At 43.0% G+C, this 20208-nt stretch overlaps 1 protein-coding gene across 1 annotated transcript; it reads right to left on the bottom strand.

The window, feature by feature from the left end:
- Positions 1 to 329: 329 nt before the first annotated feature.
- Positions 330 to 4528, bottom strand: FZD1 (frizzled class receptor 1). The gene has a single exon (XM_044767475.2). The coding sequence runs from the start codon at positions 4127 to 4129 to the stop codon at positions 2168 to 2170; it is 1962 nt and encodes a 653-aa protein (XP_044623410.1). The 5' UTR covers positions 4130 to 4528; the 3' UTR covers positions 330 to 2167.
- Between the last annotated feature and the right edge of the window lie 15680 nt (positions 4529 to 20208).

The following is a 20208-nucleotide window of genomic DNA, read 5'->3' as shown; positions in this document are numbered from 1 at the left end:
TCCCTTGAAAGAAAAAAAGCTTTAATATTAAAATTGGAGTTCTCTTTTTAATAATCCTCTTTGAATAAAGAAATAATTTGCAAACTTCTATTTTATATTATTACTCTCATTAAAGCAGATCTTTTCTAGGGACTTCACAATGTCAGTCACAACAATGCAAGTAGGACCGTTCTTTGAAGGACTGGTCTAAAGGTTTAAAGACAGACTTTTTCAGTGAATTCCTGAATTTATATACTGTGGGACTGGCTACGGGACACTGTAAAATGTAAAGATAGTTCACAGTTCAGACAGTTCCACCTCTGTTATTTTCAGGCACAAAAACCATATAATTTTGTACAAAACTTTGATTTTTTTATTTGCGAAATTAAAAATATGGTATTATATATATATAAACTTCTATTCCTCTATAAATATAGATGACTTTGTGATAGTGAACAGAATAAATGCATACCAAATTCAAAGACCATTGTCATTTTAGGGTATGACAGACATAGATAAATTTAGGTCCTAAGTACCGGCATTTTGATAAACTCTTTAAGTTTAAAACAATACAATCAGGAGGATTGCCTTTCTCGTCTTTTTCACAGAGAACTAAAGTGAATATTTTTAAATGGCTTTGAAAGATTTACATTTGATACATTTCTGTAAATCCAAAAAGGAGCACACAGGATTGAATGCAGCAGACCTGCACGCATTTTCCCTTTAGCATGCATGCCCATATTTTGTTTATTTCAGGAGCTAATCCCACCAATTATTCCACCTCCTTTACCCTCTGGAATCTTACCAGGTTATTATTAGTGATGTGGATTGTTCCTCCCTCAGAACATGTTGCTGAATAACAATCGTAATCGTATGTTGAAAGTGTACAACTTTTACATTTTAAAGTTTCTGATAAATGTCCAATTATTATTTGATTAAAAATAAGAAAGTAGCACTTCATTTTGAGGAAGTCCATTACACTGAAATCTCCTTCAAGTTTTCATACTCAGTTTAGTTCTGTTGTCTTGTTAAGGAAAGCAAAGATCAACTCCTTAACAAAGCTTTCCAGGTGATCTCAACGTTTCCATTTTACAGAATGGTAAAATCTAAACGCGGCTGTCTCAAGCCAGAGGCAGGTCGCCAGGCATCAGTATGCAATTAGAATTAACATTTTATAACCCCCATCTTCAGTCTCTCCCAACCCACACAAAGCTTCATGCCGCTTCCCAAATCTCAGTAACCACATCTTTCCATGACGCTGGCCAAACCCATACCAGGTTTTAGTCACCAGAGAATGAAATGAGCTCATCCACCAAAAATTAGACTTAAAAAAGTTTGGCATTAGTTATCCCGCTCACCCTCTAACCAACTTAGAGGGAAGCAGGGAGCGTCTGGGCGGTGGAGGCCAGCGCCGAGGGAGGCCGGGACTGCCAGCGCCCACATCCGTGGGCCTCCTTGAAGCTAGGGGAAGGTTCTCGACAGTGAAAAAATTCAGCTTCGGGAAGTCAGAGGGACCAGCCTTCTCAATCTGGCCCCGACAAGGGTAGACATGGGATGACAGGGGGGCCCACCCCGGATTTGGAAGCTTTGTGGAGTTCAGTACCTAAAATGCCCCGACCCCAAGCAAGGAAGGGAAGGGCGGGAGCAGAGAGAGGAGGCAGGAAGTGACCCGGGCCGCACAGCCCCAGATGCACCCACCCGCGGCTGGGAGGGGCGCGCGAGGACCAGCAGGAGCACCGACGGTGCTCTGCTCCGGCTTTCTCTCTGCAGTACTCCGAGAAGGGCAACAAGGAAAAGCCTCAAACGGTTAAACCGCCCTAAATAATTAGAATTTAAACAAAAAAGGAAAGTAAAAGAAAAACGCGTGATCGGCCGTCATTTAAATACAAATATACTTACAAAAATCTTACACAGGCTATTTACAATCATAAAAGCGTACAGTCCCGGTACCAGAGTGTGAAAGCGAGGGAAGTCTGTCCATTCCCCCTCTGGCAGCTGAGCCCTCGAGTCCGTTTGCCCCCAGGGACGGAAGCTTTTGCAGGAGCTGAGTTGTTAAAAGAAGCCTGCGAACGTGAGTGTCTAGTGAGGAAGCCTCGAGTGGCCAGGCTTGGCAAGGATTCCATGGGGCCAGCTTTTGGGGGTGGCTGGGACGGGGCCGAGGGCTGGGAATGGGCTGAGACCCCGAGTCTCAGACGGTGGTCTCTCCCTGTTTGCTGTTGGTGAGCCTGGTGTAGAACTTCCTCCAGGAGTTGAGGGTCTTGCCGGACCAGATCCAGAAGCCTGACGTGATGCCCACGATTAGCGTCATAAGGTACTTGATCATGAAGACTGTGAAGTCAGGGCTCATGGGCGGGTGCGGGGGGGAGCCCCCGCCTGCCTGGAGATGGGGGCAGGGGATGGCGTAGCTCTTGCAGCTCTGGGCCACCCAGCTGCGCTCCCACTGGTCCCGGAAGGCCTGCTCGTAGAAGTAGCAGGCGATGACGATGGTAGCTGGCACCGTGTACAGCACGCTGAAGACGCCGATGCGCACCATGAGCTTCTCCAGCTTCTCGGTCTTGGTGCCGTCGTGCTTCATGATGGTGCGAATGCGGAAGAGCGACACGAAGCCGGCTAGCAGGAAGGACGTGCCGATGAACAGGTACACGAAGAGCGGCGCCAGCACGAAGCCACGCAGTGCATCCACGTTGTTCAGCCCCACGAAGCACACCCCGCTCAGCACGTCGCCGTCCACCTGGCCCAGCGCCAGGATGGTGATGGTCTTGATGGCCGGCACGGCCCAGGCGGCCAGGTGAAAATACTGCGAGTTAGCCTCGATGGCTTCGTGGCCCCACTTCATGCCGGCTGCCAGGAACCAGGTGAGCGACAGGATCACCCACCAGATGGAGCTGGCCATGCTGAAGAAGTAGAGCATCATGAAGAGGATGGTGCAGCCCTCCTTCTTGGTGCCCTGCGCCACGGTGCGCGCCCCGTCCTCGGCGAACTTGTCGTTACACACCACCCGGTCCTCCAGCAGGAAGCCGGCGATGTAGGCCACGGCCACTGCCGTGTAGCATCCTGACAAGAAGATGATGGGCCGCTCCGGGTAGCTGAAGCGCCGCATGTCCACCAGGTACGTAAGCACCGTGAAGAGCGTGGAGGCGCAGCACAGCACGGACCAGATGCCGATCCAGGTGCGCGAGAAGCGCAGCTCCTCGGGGCCGAAGTACATGAGCCCGTACACCTTGGTCGGCTCACAGGGCGCACCGCAGTCCTTCTCCCCCAGAAAGTGGTAGTTGAGGTAGGAGGGCACCTTGAGGGCGCGCGGACACGAGAACTTGCCTCGCTCCGACCCGCCCGCGCCCCCCGGGAAGCCGCCGCCGCGGTGCCCCCCGCCGCCGTGCTGGGGGTTGCTGGTCCAGAACTCGGGCAGCAGCGAGGGCGTCGGGGTGCCCTTGTCCGACGTGTTCTGGCCCACGCACAGCTCGCCGGCGCCGTGCACCGGGAACTTCTCGCACTTGAGCGTGTCAGGCCACTGGAAGCCGAACTTGTTCATGAGCGCCTCGCAGCCCTGGCGCGCGCGCTCGCACAGGGAGCGGCAGGGCGGCAGAGCCTGCTCCAGCACGGTGCACACGGGCGCGTACATGGAGCACAGGAAGAACTTGAGCTCGGCCGAGCACTGCACCTTCACCAGCGGGTAGAACTGGTGCACCTCGAGGCCCGCATCCTCCTGGTTCGTGTGGCCCAGCAGGTTGGGCATGATGGTCTGGTTGTACGCGATGTCCGTGCACAGCGGGATGGAGATGGGCTGGCAGTAGCCGTGGTCCGGGATGGAGATGCCCCGCTCGCCGTTGTACTGCTGCCCGCTGGGCTGCTGCTGAGGCGGCGGAGGGGGCTGCTGCCCCGGCCCGGGCCCCTGGCCCGCCGCCTGCGCCCGGACCCCCAGCAGCAGCGGAGCCTCCAGAAGCCAAAGCAGCAGCAGCAGCCGGCGCGCCAAGCGCCCGGAGGCAGCCGGGGGGCGGCGGCGGCCGCCCGCGTCGCCGCTCCCCTCCGCCACCGTCCCAGCCGGGAGCGCCCCGGCACAAAGTTCCCAGCTCGCGCCGCCGCCGGCGGCCCGGGACTTTCTAGGTGCCTCCTCCTCAGCCATACTTTCTCGGCTCCTTTCTGGGCGCATCTCGGCTGGGGCTGGCGGTGGCGCGGCCGGCGGCGACTCCTCCCGCGGCCGGGGGAATCTCCTCAGCGCCGGTGCCCTCCGTCGAGCCCGAGCCGCACTCGGCCCGCTGCCCCGGCTCCCGCTCCGCGTCTCGCAGCCGCCGCCGCCGCGGAAACTTGCGATTCATGAAGCGCGGGCGGCGGGGACAGCCCCGGCGGCTCGGGCGCTCCGGGGTCGCGTCCCGCCTTCCTGGCCCTCGGCTCGGTGGCTCCCGGCTGCCGGCGCCGCGCTAGTGGCCGCGACCCCGTGGTGCGCGCAACTCTCCGCAGCCCAGCGGCCTCGGCTCCCCCTTGCGCCTCCGCCTCCTTCTCCGCCGCCGCCGCCTGACCATTTGTGTCAATCCCTCAACTCGCTAGCTCTCCTCTCCCTCGCGCGCCCTCGGACCGGTTTCCAGGCGCCCCGCAGTCTGTCTTTCACCAGGAGGGAGGAGCCTTGAAACCGACGCGGAACTGGAGGCTCAGGGACCGTCGCCCAATCGCGGCACTGGCTTCCCGGCGCAAAGGGAGCAGGCCGCCTTCTTCCCCCAACGAAAGTCGGCGGCGGGCGGGAGGAGGAGGAGGCGGGAGGTGGAGGAAGTAGTAGTGGTGGCAGAGGCACCGCTCAGGCACAAAGAGTGGGTTTGCTATGAAGCGGGACAGGCTTGGTTGCTTTTGCTTTTGCGGAAGAAAGGGCGAGGGCAAGTAGGAGAATGGTCCCATATGCTGCTGGAGATAATGAATAGGAGTAGGCAGACCGCGGGACTTAGCTTTTCTTTTCTTTCATCCATTTTCGTGTTTAAAAATCCTACTCTTAACGCTGGTTACAAACAGCAAATCGAGGGCTGCGATAGAACAGATGCCTTTGACTTAAGGAGCGCACGGCTTCCTCTGAGTTTATGTCTGTCGAGGTTTTCTTTAAAATGTTGCTCTACTAAATCCTAGGGCTCTCAGGCTGGGCTTGGCGGGCTTCGGACGCGCCATTTCCCCCAAGGAGAAGTTCACGGGATCGCTGTCAAATGAAGAAAAACAACAACAAAGCACAAACACAAACTTTGATGTAATTTAAAAAGTAAAGCCAGATGCGCCGTCCTCTACTATTATCCTTCTTGTAGACAAACTCCTTTTTCTCCTCTTTAATCAAGTCAGAAACAGAAGCAAGGGAAACTATCCATTAAATATTTAGAGAGAAAAACTTGAGAACACCGCAACGTCTCTTCGGAGCGTGCTCGCTGCCCGAGACCCCGCTTGCGGGCAGCCTGGGCCCTTCCACAGCCCGGGGCCGCCCATGGCTCTGGGGACCTTCTCAGAGCGTTCTTTCTGGTCTGGTTGGGTGTCACAGGCTGGGCTGCAGCGCTGTCTTCACCCCATACACAGAGGGGGGATGCCAGTTTAAAAAACAAACAATGAAGTCTGAAAGCAAAAAGCAAACTGCATATTCCCTTCCTAATTCCAAACCACACAATGCATCTCAGCAGACTCACATTCTTGTTGTCATTTTCCTTGTAAGATATTTTAGAGTAATGGTTTAACCACTTGACTCAGTTTTGTCAATAAACTGCCCTTGTATTATTAATTCTACCTAGGATTTGTTGGCCTGTGATTAGGCTCTCTCCTGGGATACTTTTCTTTTTTTCACTTTAAATATCTTGCAGTTTTGTCGATTATGCCTCAATAAAGCTAGAAAAAAATGAGGATAATAATAATGTAATATAATTTAAAAATCTGTCAATACATACTTAGCCTAGGGTCTTCTAAATGAAATGTTTCAACTGTATTGTAATATTTGTCCAATCTGGCGATACTTTTCTACAATTATTTTTGATCTTTTGTTTCTCCATTCATTTGTATAAAATAAATACTTACCAAATACCCACTATGCTGTAAGTGCTGTTAGGTAGTAGAATACAAAGATGCACAAGACATGGCCCAGCCTTATGGGAGAGTGTAGTTCAGTGGGACACGGAAATGTAGATCAGTTAGCCTAACCCCCATCTCAAAGCTGAAGGAGCACAAGGGAAGCGGCCGTCACACGGACGGGGTCGGGAGGGTTCTGATGGAGAAGTGGATGGAAGGTGCAAAAACAGGAGCTTTGAAGGACTTAAATTTCTGGAGGGGTGGGGTGAATGTGGCTGAGATATTATGGGAAGGCAGGAGAAAGTTTCAGTCTAAGCTAAAAAGTTTGGGCTGAATTATACCGACAAGAGGGAGCTATTGAGGGTCACTTTTTCCCACAAACGCAGAAGGTGGCTTCAGGATGACTCTGAAAGAGGGAACCTGAGGTGCACTGTCACTGGGAAGTTTGAATGTTAGGCTAGACATGAAGCTCACTACTTAAGATGGGTGTTACTTGTACTACATACTAACAGGGCACTGCGAATATCATCACTGTGCACGTTGGTGTCTCTAAAGAATGTGCAGTCATATCTCTACCTCTTAAAATGAAATATCTGTTTGTCTCAGATACATATATTATTGTTTTTCAAATACTCATGGATCTACATCCATAAATTCATAAACTTAATAAAATATATATTTGTTTTCAAGTATTTCTGGATTCCTAGTATTTAGTAAAAGAAAAAGCTACAAGTACTAAATGGACAACAGGTATCATATGTGAATGTGAGTGTGCAAGTGTGTGTGTGTTTGTGTTGGTGGTAATTTATGAAAGATCTCGATATTGAAAAGGAGGTTGGGAAGCACAGATGCTCTCTGAGGTTGCTGGAGCACTCACAGCCGTAACTGTTCATCTTACCCTCCACCCTGATGCTCATTCCTCTGCTGATAGTAGCCCATGTGTAGAAACTTCACCAAGCTGACTTCCTTCTACCACTCCTCTCTCATAAAGACGTACCTGTCCTGTGTTGCATTCTCTCAAGGTCATTCTAGATGACTGGTCAGGGTGAAAAGTGAATTTATTCTAATAAATTAATTGCCAAGGAGCATCACATGCTTTAAGCATCCAGCACACCATTACCCAAACCCTTCCCTTTCTGGGGTAGGGCACATGGAATATGGCAGAGTGCTCAGCTCTGTTCCTCAGAGTAGGTGACACTTCCCGACTTCACAAGTTGTTCTATTGAAATTCTTGAGCTTGTTTTCTCTTCTACTCTGCAGGGAAGTTTACCAAGGAGGAGTCTCAGAAGTGAAGTCAGAGTTTAAAAAAAAAGTCATTCTTACCAGATCATGGAACTGGAAGGAACCAAATCAATCATCTAGAAACTAGTTAGTTCTCTCCAGTTTACAGTTACGAATTCTAGGCCCAGAAAGTTAAAGGATGCACTGCAGGTTAAATGGCTTTGTTTGGCTTGAATTTCATTAATACTTGTTTTAACCATTTCTATGTTCTTTTGAATAGCTATCATTCTTTTTAGTTTTTTTTTAAAAAATCAGTTTTCTTCCCTAGTGGATTGTGTAAAAGAGACCTTGTTAAAAAAAAAAAAAAATCATTTTCTGAGAGTTGTCTTCCAAAGTTTAAAAAAAATAAAACCCTAGATTTTCTATTTATTTTTTAAACCAATACAGTATTTTATTTATTAAATCAATGTGATACAGAGGAAGCTATGAAAATCAGAAACAGGTCAGAGTTGTAACCAATAACAGTTAAGGTTAGGGAAGTCTTTTGGGGAGGTGATGAATGCAGTGGGTAATAAAATATTAGAAGAGAAATATGAGCAGCTTATTTTTACTTTAGTCTAAAAAGTATTATTTTCTCAGGGTGTGGAAAGGTTTGAGATCCACAGAAGAAAATTACTAAAAAAGTATGAACTATAAGAACTTCATAGTAAAAATATTTCAATTAGGTCAAAATTATAAAACATAACCCAATTCCTCCTTAATATTCGTTCTTCAAGCATCAGACTCAGTAAAGTTTTCTTATATGAAAGATCTTGTTTTATCAGGCCTTTCCAAATCTCCTGAAGTTTCTCCACACTGCTTATGTCAGGCTGAATGTGGGTAATCCCCAGGGCTAGAGATCCATTTCCAATTACATACAGTTGAGTGCCCGTGGACCGCCAGCAATTAGGTGAATGCTCCAAGTGCAACTTGGCAGACCTTGAGCTTCTAGGTGAGTTGTTCTTTGCCGGCTTGTAGGTGGAGGGCTTGTATTGTCTGTGTCGAGTACCAGAGATTATACTGTGGGTTAAGACTATATTTTTGACCAACTGCTATATGTATTTGGCATTGTTTTTCTTAATGTACACCATGTGTGCATAAATGTGTCACTTAAACTTTATAACCCTTTAAGGAAGGTACTATTTATTCTCTTCTTTTAATAGGTGAAGAATCTAAGCCTGAAAGCAGTTATTTGTCCAAGTTCCCATGGCCGGTAATTGCCAGAGGAGACCTTGTGTCTGACTGAGCCCATGGACTTCTATTGAGTAACACTATGTGAACATGTCCACTCCGAAAAATCATAGAAGAAAGTGTGGTTTCTGGGTGCAGATCATGATGATTCCTCAGTATTTAACATAGTTTTCTACACTAGGATATCGATAGTGGGGGTATCAACACTGGGACTCACTGATGAATTCAACCAGCATTTTCCAAATTGTGTTCTGTGAAATATAGTATCTTCCCCAAAGGTGTTCTGTGAAATAAATTTGTTCGAATAAGTTTGGTAAAAGGCTGCACTCTATGTCCTTATTGGAGATTAATGTTAGCCTAATAAATCCTCGGAGAAGTCCTGAGGTAAAGAACTGTTTGTAAACTTTGTCTTACCTGGTATTTCCACATTTGAGATATACATACAGGCATACACACATGGAATACACACACACACACACACACACACATATTATATAAATATTCTTGGCACTCATCTATGTATAATACAGTTTGAGAAATATTGGATTAGACCTAACATATTTTGAAACTAAGCTTTATAAGGTTGGACTCTCACCCCTGTTTCACTTTTGTATGGTTAGGGAGTGGATAGTGATGGAGGAAGCTCAGGCTATGCTCTTCACTCCCTCTTTGGAGTCATCGCCTACAAGTCTATTAGATTGTCTTTGTAGAGACACTTCAAGTATAGCTCTGCCTAAGATTTCACCATAGATCTCCACCTCATTTCTTCTTGAATTTCCAACCCAGGAATTTCTGCAAAAGCTGATTCTTATCTTCCAAAACATCTGTATTCTTTTGCAGCAATTCTGACTCTAAATGTCTTTTCTCTCTTCATATTTTTCTTCATTCTTACACAAATCTGTTCTTGACATTGGTGGGATGGTTCTTCGATTCATTTACACACAGAACCTCAACTTATAGACTCTCTTTGAAAGGTCCATCTTTTAAAAAAATATATTGCTTTCCCTAAAACCACTTATCAAAAGAAATTGTCAGTTTGATTATTTTGACCTTTATCTTATAGGGCACTTACAGCTGATTCATATTAAGATCCTAAACTAAGTTATCCTTTAAGAGTCAGCCATAATTTGTTAGAACTTACACTTTAAACATGATGAGACGCAAAGATTTAATGTAGGTGGGTTTGTTCAGTAGATATAAATATGAATCATGGATTATTTGCACAGAATCTCACAAAAAACATTTTTTAAAAAATAGAAGTATGAAAGGAAAAAGAAATCACCATTTCTGAAATATCATCAATAAGGTAGGGTAGTTACTACCCAAAATTTTCTTGTAATTCTAAGATTAAACTATAAAAGAAGATTTTGCTAAATATGTTACTTAAATCTCAGTTTCTCAGGAAGACTAGATGCAAGGAGCTATCTCATGACTCTGCTTTAATTAGCTCTGATGTCATTATGCAATTGGAAATAGTATATACTATTTGGGTAAACTTTTGAAAAACGTATAGGAATTTGTATTGGATTTAAAATATAGTCCTTCTATGAGGCCCTGAGAAAGAAATATAGATGATCCCTTGTAAATTAAAACCTTATGTTTCATGAGCTTAAAGAGGCATCTCTGATTGGCTGAGATGTGAGGAGCAGAGTTTTGAATCGTTTTGGTACAGAAGGAAGTTTTTAAGAGAACAAGTAAAATGTGTGCCTCTGTAAGTAAGCATTTCTGCTCTCCATTCTGGAGGACTTGACATTTTTTGTGTATGGGGGAAATAATGTTATGAACCTTTTAAAATCATAGTCTGGTCAAATTCTTTTCTTTTTGTTTATTTGTTTCTTGCTGTAACCTGAAATTGTCTGGCTGAAAGTAACAGGGAATTCAGTCGATGGTTTCTTAAAGTATTAGTACAAATTCTCCTTAAAATAACATCTTTCAATTTGTGATTAAGAACAAATGGAACACGCAACCAGGCATTTTCATTTCAGATCTGGCAACATTCCTTTGGCTGGGGTAAATAAAAGCACTGGGCTGTTTGTACTTTATTAGACATCTAAGGCTGAAGAGAACCTACTACTTGAAGAAAAGTAAAAAGGAAACATTTTTTTTTCCCCATGGAAGTTGTCATCATATCATAGTACCTGACTTAATGTTCCCAACAATGCTGATGCAGGTGGCAAGATGATGACCCTCAGTTAAGATGCAGAAATGGAAGCTGAAGAAGTTGACCTGCTCACACAGTCTGTCAGTCAGGGAACCAGAATTGAAATGCAGTTATCACATGCATTACCACAGCAGCATGCCAAGGGAAACCAGATAAATTCCATAGTTTTTATAACCCAGGTAAGGAAAGTTCATTAGGAAATACAAAATTCTGCCAAGAACCTAGATCGAAGACACTTATTTGGATGTTTTAGTATAAAGGATATCAAACACCATAGGGCAATGTCAGATGGCTGTTGCTTATAACCATCCATAGTACAAACCAAGAGGTAATGGTGCATCTTAGATGGGGGAAGGTGTTTCTGTAAGGAGGCAAAAAAATAGACTCAAGATGTAGCTTTCTTGTGATCTGATCTGCTCCAGGAGTAGACCTTTAGAGGATGTATTCTCCATTCTTACCTTTATTCTGCAATAGAAGAAAACCCTAGAGGTTGTAGTATTGTTTGGTGCTGGGCGAAAGGTAAGGCCGTTTCTTTTATCATGGTGCATCTTCTTGCTTTCCTGAGCCTCAGTTTCCTCATTTATAAAGGTAGAGTGATAATCTAATGGGTATCTTGCCAGCTTTAACATTACTGTAATTCTGATCACAACAAAGAAGTTTGAGTGTTTACATTTCAAAGTCAGAATATTAATCAATAGGCAAGTGCATTCGATAAAACTGCCTCAGCACAGTGGTTTTAGGAATCTCTGTGTTATTGATCTGATTGGTTGGAATGCAATTGGGGTCCATTTAAACCAAGGGCTTTTCTTTTCAGCTTTCATTTCCCCTTAGTTCTCTCAAGAACAGTAGTAAGAAAAGTCTCTGTGTACACGACTGGTGTGCTTCCCCTTGGGGCCTTACAGTCTGTAGAGGTTATGTGGCATTCTGTTTGTGCAGCCCCTTCAGATTGAGAGAGGACTTTTAGCTTAGAAAGAAGAAAGTAAATTTTGCCATCCTTAAAAACTGACATATATTTGAAAAATATGCACACAAATCAAGATAAGATCTGATGATTTTTACATGGTTCATTTTCCCTTTTACCCCATTATTACCCCCAAATCCATTATTTTCTAAATGTTCCATATATCTATTGCTCTGTAACAAACCACTTAAAATTTAGTGGTGTAAAATAATAGCCATTCTATTACGCTTACAATTCATCAAATCAGGAATTTGGACCTGGACAGCAGGAAAGACTTGTCTATACGCCACGAAGTCTGGGAGGACTCTAAAGCTAAGGGGTGACTTAGGCAGTTGAGGGCTAGAATAATTGGGGCTGGAGGCTCCACTTCTAAAATGTCTGGTCCCCAGGTGAGGATGGCTAGACTCTGATGGGACTGTCAGCCAGAGTGCTTACAAGTGGCCTCTCTAGCATGGAAGCCTGAGGGTAGTCAGACGTTGTACACAGCAGCTCAGTGTTCCAGCAAGCAAGGCCGAAGCTGCATGTTCTTTCATGAACTACCTTTGGAAGTCATACAGTGTCACTTCTAACATATTCTAAGGTCAAAGCAGTCACAAGCCTGACCTGATTCAAGTGGAGGAGACATAGACATCACTTCAATGGGAGCAGTGTCAAAGAATATGTAGCAATTTTTTAAAACTGCCACATTAAGATGTCTGAGTTTATAAAGTAATTTTATTTTATATTACAGGATTAAAGATAGCTATAATAGTAACATTTACTGAGTGCTTACTATGTGCTAGTTAGTTCTCACATTCATTCCGTGGGGGATGTCCTATTATTATCTTCATTTCACAGAGGAGAATGAGGCTTAGAGAGGATAAAGAACTGGTCACATGCTAACAAACAGGAGAATGGACATTTGAACCAAGACTGTCTGGCTATAGACTATGGGAGCTTAACCGTTGGGCTATGTAATTCATCCTTAGCCAACTACTGCAAACCTTTTTAAGAAGTCTGTTAAACAAAAATTTTAAAGCTGTGGGTCCTCACCAAATATTAAAAAATGTTTTGGATAAAATTGTTACTAAAACAGATCTGGTGGTCTGAAACCCATAGCAATTGAACAAAATGTCTCACCTCTACGTAGATACCTGTACATTGGCAGAGTATTTTCCTGACAGGATTGGACAAGCTTGAACTGGCAGAGCTGTAATCTTCCCCAAGAAGAACAAGGTGAGTCATGAGTCTAGATGGTTACTGTATTGTGACTGCTGGGAAATCAGGCTTTCATCTTTGACTCTTAGTTGGATATCATTCCAAAGTTCAGAGGTGGTTTTGCATCCAGAATTTGACTGTTATCAAGACATATTCTAATACAAAGTTGTTTCATCTTTCAGGGCCATTAGAAAGTAGACAGCTAAAGCACAGAAATACAAACCTCTCATTTTTGGAACTCAATTTTCACACATCAGACCAAGTTATCTAGCAGGTTCGTGACCTACAAAAATATAAAATTACAAAGAGACACACTTCTGTGATGAGCTAAAAGCCTGTGTCCTGTAGGAACCCTGCTTCTTACTAGAATGCCTTAGCATGCAGTGGAGATAGTGTAACCCTTGTGACACCAGCCTGGAAATGCTAAGAGCTTGGGGAGTAGGGGGCAACCCCAGAACATTGGCTTCAGAACAAATATGGATACTGAAATTTCAACTCTGCCAGCTCTGTTTCCAGGGAATTGCAGTAGACCGGAAATGGGATTTCCTCTAACCCCTCATTTCCATCCACCCCAGCCACTCTCCCTGCTGCAAATGGCTGCTCTGTCCTCACACACCGACCACCAGAGACTTCCACCATTGTTCCTGCTGTACAGCTGCCCCGCTCACCAGTCAGTCTAGGATGGGCCACACAGCTTTCAGGATCCACTGCTTCACAGAGCTACCATCCTCCTCTCCTGCACTGCCCAAGTTTAGAGAGATTTTTCTGTCTATGGTAAGAAAGCTCCTTCAGCTAATCTTGGTATCAAAAGTAAACAGGGTCTTCGTACTATACTCTTTCTGCCATCTGATAATATAGGATGTTTTTCAAAGGTTGAGTTCTGTGACTACCTTCAATCAAGAGTTTCCATTCAAAATATTTTTCACCAGCGTGGAATCTAAACCCGCAATTGTCCCTTAGCCCTCCCGCCCAGCCATAGTGAAAGTCTCATTCTTTCCCAGGCACTTCCCAAAGAGCTGCATGAGTCTTATAGTTCCCTTTATTCATTCATTTGTTCAATAAATATTTATTGAGCACGTATAATGTGCCAAGCACTCTGTTTGGTGCTCAAGATATAACACCAAGCAAGGCAGACATCTTCCCTGTCTTCACAGAGTTTTCATTCTAGCACTGGAAAAGGACACAGAAAGACTACTTATACCATTCATTATACATGCATGCATGAGTTCATTCCAGTCGTTATAAATTGTATTAAGCTTTTGGTTTGGAGTTATAAACAACTCTGGATAGTTTCATCAAAGAAGAGAATGCATGGGAAAGTCATAGAGGCATCTAACAGGATACAAGGAGGAGATACACAAGTGCAGGAATCAAATTAGCTGTACCTCTTTGGGGGGAGTTTACGGATCTTCCTTACGGTGTACTTCATTAACATGACTTAGTTATCAAACCTCCAAGTCTTTCAGTTCAAAAGGGAATATCTTTGGTCCATCTTGAGTGTAGTGTCTGGCCCTAGACCAATTGATCAGAGCCAGGGAAGCTGATCTTAGCGTACAGGCATGGCTGTTGGGGGTGCACATCTGAATATGGGTTAAGACTCCAGAGATGAGGTGAGGCAACCTCTGTAAAATTGTTTATACAGTAGAAGTAGGAATTGCCCCAAGAGCATCTGACCTAATTTTGGGAAGGGGGTGGGCTCAAAGAAAGTTTCACTATGGATGAGAAATATAATCTCATCACCTAAAGGATGAAGATGAGTTAGTTAAGCTAAAAGGAAAAGTGTGGAAAGGAGAGAAAGTAGGGCATCTTGATAAACAGGAATGGTGTCTGCAAAAACTCAGAGGTAAGAAGGAGTAAGACACATTTGAGGACCCATGTGAAGGCTAGATTATAGCCAACAGCCTATCTTAACTCTGGTGGACTAGAGGTCTTATCTCGAACCTCACATCCCTTTCATCAGCCCTCCAGGAAGCAAGTGGGATTCCTGGTGTCCAGTAAGGGCACTGCCTAGTTCTTGGGTGGGGCACCCGAGCAGGCTCTTTTCTACTGTTAGTAACAGAGCTAGTTGACACCTCTGATTTATGGTTATTTTTGCCTTCCAGAAATATTCATCTTATTTACAGAAATATATTGGCTTTTCATTTTGAAGAAAAGATTGATTAAAATTCACTTCACCTACTTTCTCTAGATTTTATAGATAAGCCACCTGATCTGTGTATCTATGAAAAAGACCTATATAAATTCAAGCTGAATTTGAAATAGTTTTTAAGCAGCTCTTGAATTTTAAGAGTCTATAAAATTACTTTTCTATTAACCCAAAGCCAGATATTGAGCTATTTTGTTCTTTTGAAGAAACAGTAACTATTAGTAGGTACATAAGATGATCTGACCCAGACTTATTAGTTCTTGAAGGAATAATTTTGAATAGCTATTGCAATAACTGCAGCGACTTGAACTGAGAAAATGTGGAGTTTGTGGTGGAATAAATCACAAAATCCTTGCCATTCCTCCCACTAAAAGATGGAGTCTATTTCCCCTCCCCTTGAATCTGGGTTGGCCTTGAGACTTGCTTTGACTGGCAGTACAATGAAGAGGAAGTGATACTGTGCTAGTTGCAGGCCTAAGCCTTCAAAAGGCAGGCAGTTTCTGTTTTTGTGCTCTTGAAAGCCCACTGCCATTCTGTAAAGAAGTTCCAGGACTACTAAATGATGAGAGGAACCACAGAAAAGTCTTGGAGTTTGAGGTGCCATCTTGTGCATTCCAGTGCCAGTCGTGCTCCCAATTGAGTACAACTCCTGAGTGAGCCCAGTTATCCCTGTGAGTAGAAGAACTGCCCAGCCCAGCCCAGCCAACCCACAGAATTGTAAAACCTAGTAAATTTTTGTTGTTTTAAGCCATTCACCTTTGGGGTGGTTTGTTACACAAGAGCCACTGAAGAGCTTCTGTGTGGATTTCTTTTCTTTTTCTTTAGGAGGCAGTGGATTTTTTGTTACTGTTGTTTTTATGGTTTTGCTTTGTTTTTTCTTTAAGCACTTTTGTTTTATGAATGCTTTTTTATTTTTTTACTATTAATACTAAAAATCATATAGGAAAAAAAAAAAATCTTCCTCTTACCCCTTTTTCTTAGTCACCTAGCTCCATTCCCAGAGGCAACCATTTTTGGCAGTTCCTTAGATATTTAAATGTAAGCTCAAACACATGTATTGTATTTTTCTCATTTCTTTTCTTTTTACACTCAGGTGGTTTACATGCGGTTTTATACCTTCCTCTTATCACTTACCAATGTATTTTGGAGGTACTTCAATACCCAACACACGTAAAGCTGCCTCATTCTTTTTAATGACTGCATAATCTCCTGCATCATTTACCATAATTTATTTAACCAGTCCCCTATTCATAGGTGTTTGCTTTTAATCATTTATTACAATTAAAGCTGCAGCAAATATCCTGTATCTATAACATTTCGTACATCACCAGAAAAAGTGAGAATGCCTGTGTCGTTACACATTGTCTCACATGTCTAGACCAAATTCTTCTACTTATTTGTTATAGATTTATGGTTGATTCTCTAAGATTTTCTAAGAACCATAATTTTATCTCTTCCCCTTTGCTATTTTGTGTTTCATTTCTTTCTCTTGTCTGTGTTGGCAAGTACTTGTAGAATAGTATTAAATAATACTAGTGATACTAAGCATAATTGTCCTATTCTTGATCTAATGAGAATACTTCTACTGTTTTCCAATTAAGGATAAAGTTGACATTTAAGAAGAGAGATATTTATTTTATCATGTTAAAGAAACAGTATCCCTGTTTCCAATATCGAGAGTTGTTATTAGAAAGGACGTCACATTTTATCAAATTTCAACATCAGTGCAGTAATCATATGAGTTTTGTCTTCTTCAATCTATGAATATTGTGAATTATATTAATAAATTTCCTAATGCTGAGCTATTCTTCCATTCTTAGAGTAAGCCATATGCACTTGATCATGGTGTATTAGTCTTCTGACATTTTGCCGCTTCCTATTTACTGAAATTTTTATTTAGGGCATTGCATTTTTATTTATAAGTGAAACTGATCTGTTGTTTCAAATGAAACTTGACAAAGAAAATATTCCATGAGATGCAAGAGTAATAATAATGTGATGGATAAACCACCCAGTGAGAAATCCTAGAGAATAGTGAAAATTCTGAGGACCAAATTTTGAAGAATACCTATGTTTCAGGGTAGGAGAAAGCATGAGTAAATGAAACAGAGACTGCAAATGGATGAAAACCAGACTTTAATGTGGTAAAAGCCAGCAAAGAGAGTGTGCCATGAAGAATGAAGAGGCTTTGAGGAATTGAAAAGACTTAAGCCTCTTGGTGGATAAAGGGAAATGTTCCAGTAAAGAGAGAAAGGCTGAGGTACACAGTGGGATGGAAGTTTCGGAGGAGATGCTTGCAATGGATGGAGTGAAGTTCTCAGGAAGATGGTAAGGGAGGGGTTTCTAGCAGAAGTAGAGGTTGATTTAGACCTGGAAGAGAGGAGGCCACCTCTTCCCATGGAAGAGAGGCTGGGGAAGAAAATCCATAAAATTCTGAGGTGGCAGAGAAGGAAAATGAAGCAGCTCACATCAGACAATTGGACCCCAGTCAAGTGGAAGTAAAGATCTTAGGCAGAGGAGGATAGAAGCCAATGCTTACAATAATGACCTGTTTGGAGAAATATCAATAATAAATAATAATAATAATAAATAGGCAGACTAAGTATAAAAAGCCTTAAACCAGAAGTGGTAATTCACTGCAATTGTTCCAGCAATCAAAGAGAAAAATAATTTTCTATAGAAAACATTTGTTAAAGAAAGTAAAAGTTGGCAGATTTGACTTCCCAATGCCTAGCTCATACATTGTTCATCCTAGTGAATTGCCTTTTCATTCCTTCTTTAGTGGAACTAATTCTCCAGTACACAGTGTCTATAACCAGAGGAAAAGGGACATATTTCTGAAACAAAGGATGTGGCTCTTCTTCAGACCTGGAGGTTCCATTCACTTAGGCAGCGGGCAGCGTCTGGGCAAGAATGCAAAGTCCCAAGTTTGGTAGCAGTCACCACACAGGAGGTCTTCTCTTTTTGATGACCCTGGAAAGTCTATTTCATGTTCTCTCAAACAGGAGAAGGGAGCTGAACGTGGAAATCAGTAAATGTTCTCAAGTGTCCTGTCTGCAACCCTGAGGAGAAATTGCTCTTTGTTTAAAAGTCTGATTTTAGCAATGATATCATGAGAAACTATTAAGCTTAAGATGAGATGAGATAATTTATAGGGCTTATTAACATATGGCACGGGACATATTCTGCTCCTCTGGCTCATTAACTGGGTGACTTTGGACAAGTTTATTTGATGACGCTGAGCCTCAGTTTTCTCATGTGTAAAATGGTGGTTATAAAAATAGCTTTCCGGATTATCTCACTGGGCTGTTGTGTAAGGATCAAATGAGATAATGAATATACGTAACACTTTGAAAACACTTTCCAAATGAAAGGTATATTGCGTAAATCACTTGTGAACAATATCTTTGCTTAATGTAAAAATTCATCCCAATCCTGGGGCAAGCTAGTGGGAGAATTTCACTCTTCTTCCCTTTCCAAAGCACAAATGAAGAAAGGATTTCCTTTTGTATATACTTTGGGGAGGTGCCTTATTGGGCTCTGAATGGACTGGATTGATGATTTGCTGAGCTTCTGAACCCCACTTTTCCAGTCACTTTGCTAGAATACCAGTTAGTCATCCATCTAGAATATAAACTCAGTTGGGGTGGGGGCAGAATTGTTAGTGATACGGGAAGATTCTGCCTGGAATAGGGTTAAGAAGATAACCACTGATGTAGGGAAAAAACCTTTGACTGGCATGAGAAAGAGAGAAATAGTACATTTTCAAACAAATAATTATTAAAAGCTTGATGGATGCAGAATGTTCTGGTTTAAAAGCATGAACTCAGGAACCAGATTGTGTGGATTTGAATCCCAGCTCTGCCACTTACCAGCTGTGAGATCTTAGGCAAGTTTTCTAACTTCTTTAGTTTCCTTCCCTACAATGAGGAACATAATAGCACCTCCTGCATAGGCTCATTATGAGAATTCAATGAGTTAATATTTACAAAGCACTTGGAACAGTGCCTGGTGCATCCAACTACTACGTAAAGATTTATTAAATAAGTTATCTGGCAGATGGTATTTAGTATGTCACGCTCCAGCCTTAGACTTCTACGTTTGCTTGCTAATTGGAGAAGGCACATACCATTGATTCCACACTGAATGCAAAGTTTAAAGAGCCTAAGAGTTTACAGACCTAAATGTTAATATTTTCAGAGACTTTCCCTGTGTCTAGTGTGAAACCCATATACACACATTACAGATACTTTCTTTAGACAACATCAACCAGGTTTGAGATCTGTGGTCTCAGACCTGCTCTCAAATTGGGCAATGCATTTAACCTCTTCATGCCTCAGCTGCTCTCTGTAGTGATGCAATAAAAAAACACTCACTTCACAAGAGTGTCATGAAGATGAAGACGAGATAACATTTGCAGAATTTTTAGTGCTTGCTAGGAGAGGCACCACCTAAGCCCAGATTGTAATTGTTAACATCATCTCATATCCTAATGGAGACTGGTTTGAATGCCATAATATTATTAAATGACTAAACCAATCTTAGAAATTACAATGTTGGGGGATTAGATAGGAGCATCGCATCAGACAGCTTCTGCATCAAAGCTGTTGAGAAGGCGCCACCAGACTTTGCTGCGGTAAAACTCACTAGTAGCACTGCCCAGAGTCTCCTGGGGCCAACTCTAAGAGGAAAGCTTAAGAACTTCGCAAATATGGCTCTCTCGGGTTTGCCCTCTGTGATTTGTGAGTGTTACTAAGTCCACAGGAATCTGGAGCCAGGAGACTTGAAGCGAGAGTTTCCTACCTGAAATTCATTAGCCACATGGGCTTACAAAGCTTTTTAGAGTGGTTTAAAATTTTGTGGAACCAATGATGTTAATCTTCTCCTGCCTCTGCCAGGTTTACATGAGAAAGACAGTGGGCGACAATCGTTCAATGAGTAAATTAATGAGAGAAACAGAAAATCTTCCTGTGAAATTCTACTATTCCTAGGGAGGAGATTATCCCCAAATGGGAGACACATATAACTGGTGATAAGCTAGGTGATTTCAGGTGGTACATAGATGAATATTACATATACACACACAAACACGTGTATAGACATATATGCACACACACATTTACATATACGTGTATCTGTGTGTGTGAGTATAAAAGTTAAATATCAGGACATGAAACCTGTGCATTCATGGGTATTATTGCTTAGGACAAAAATAAAGTTGGTAGTTGGAAAATATAGCTGGTAGTAAGGAAAAAATGTATTTGACTTAAAGAAAAAGATTAGGTAATTAAG

Source organism: Equus asinus, chromosome 1, assembly GCF_041296235.1.
Source record: "Equus asinus isolate D_3611 breed Donkey chromosome 1, EquAss-T2T_v2, whole genome shotgun sequence".
Lineage (NCBI taxonomy): Eukaryota > Metazoa > Chordata > Mammalia > Perissodactyla > Equidae > Equus > Equus asinus.
The sequence above is the reverse complement of the archived record's forward strand: the minus strand, read 5'-3'. Positions and strand labels throughout refer to the sequence as shown.

Bases quoted from the DNA above. Each gene is read 5' to 3' on its own strand.
- FZD1 (XM_044767475.2), bottom strand. From the start codon at position 4,129: ATGCGCCCAGAAAGGAGCCGAGAAAGTATGGCTGAGGAGGAGGCACCT.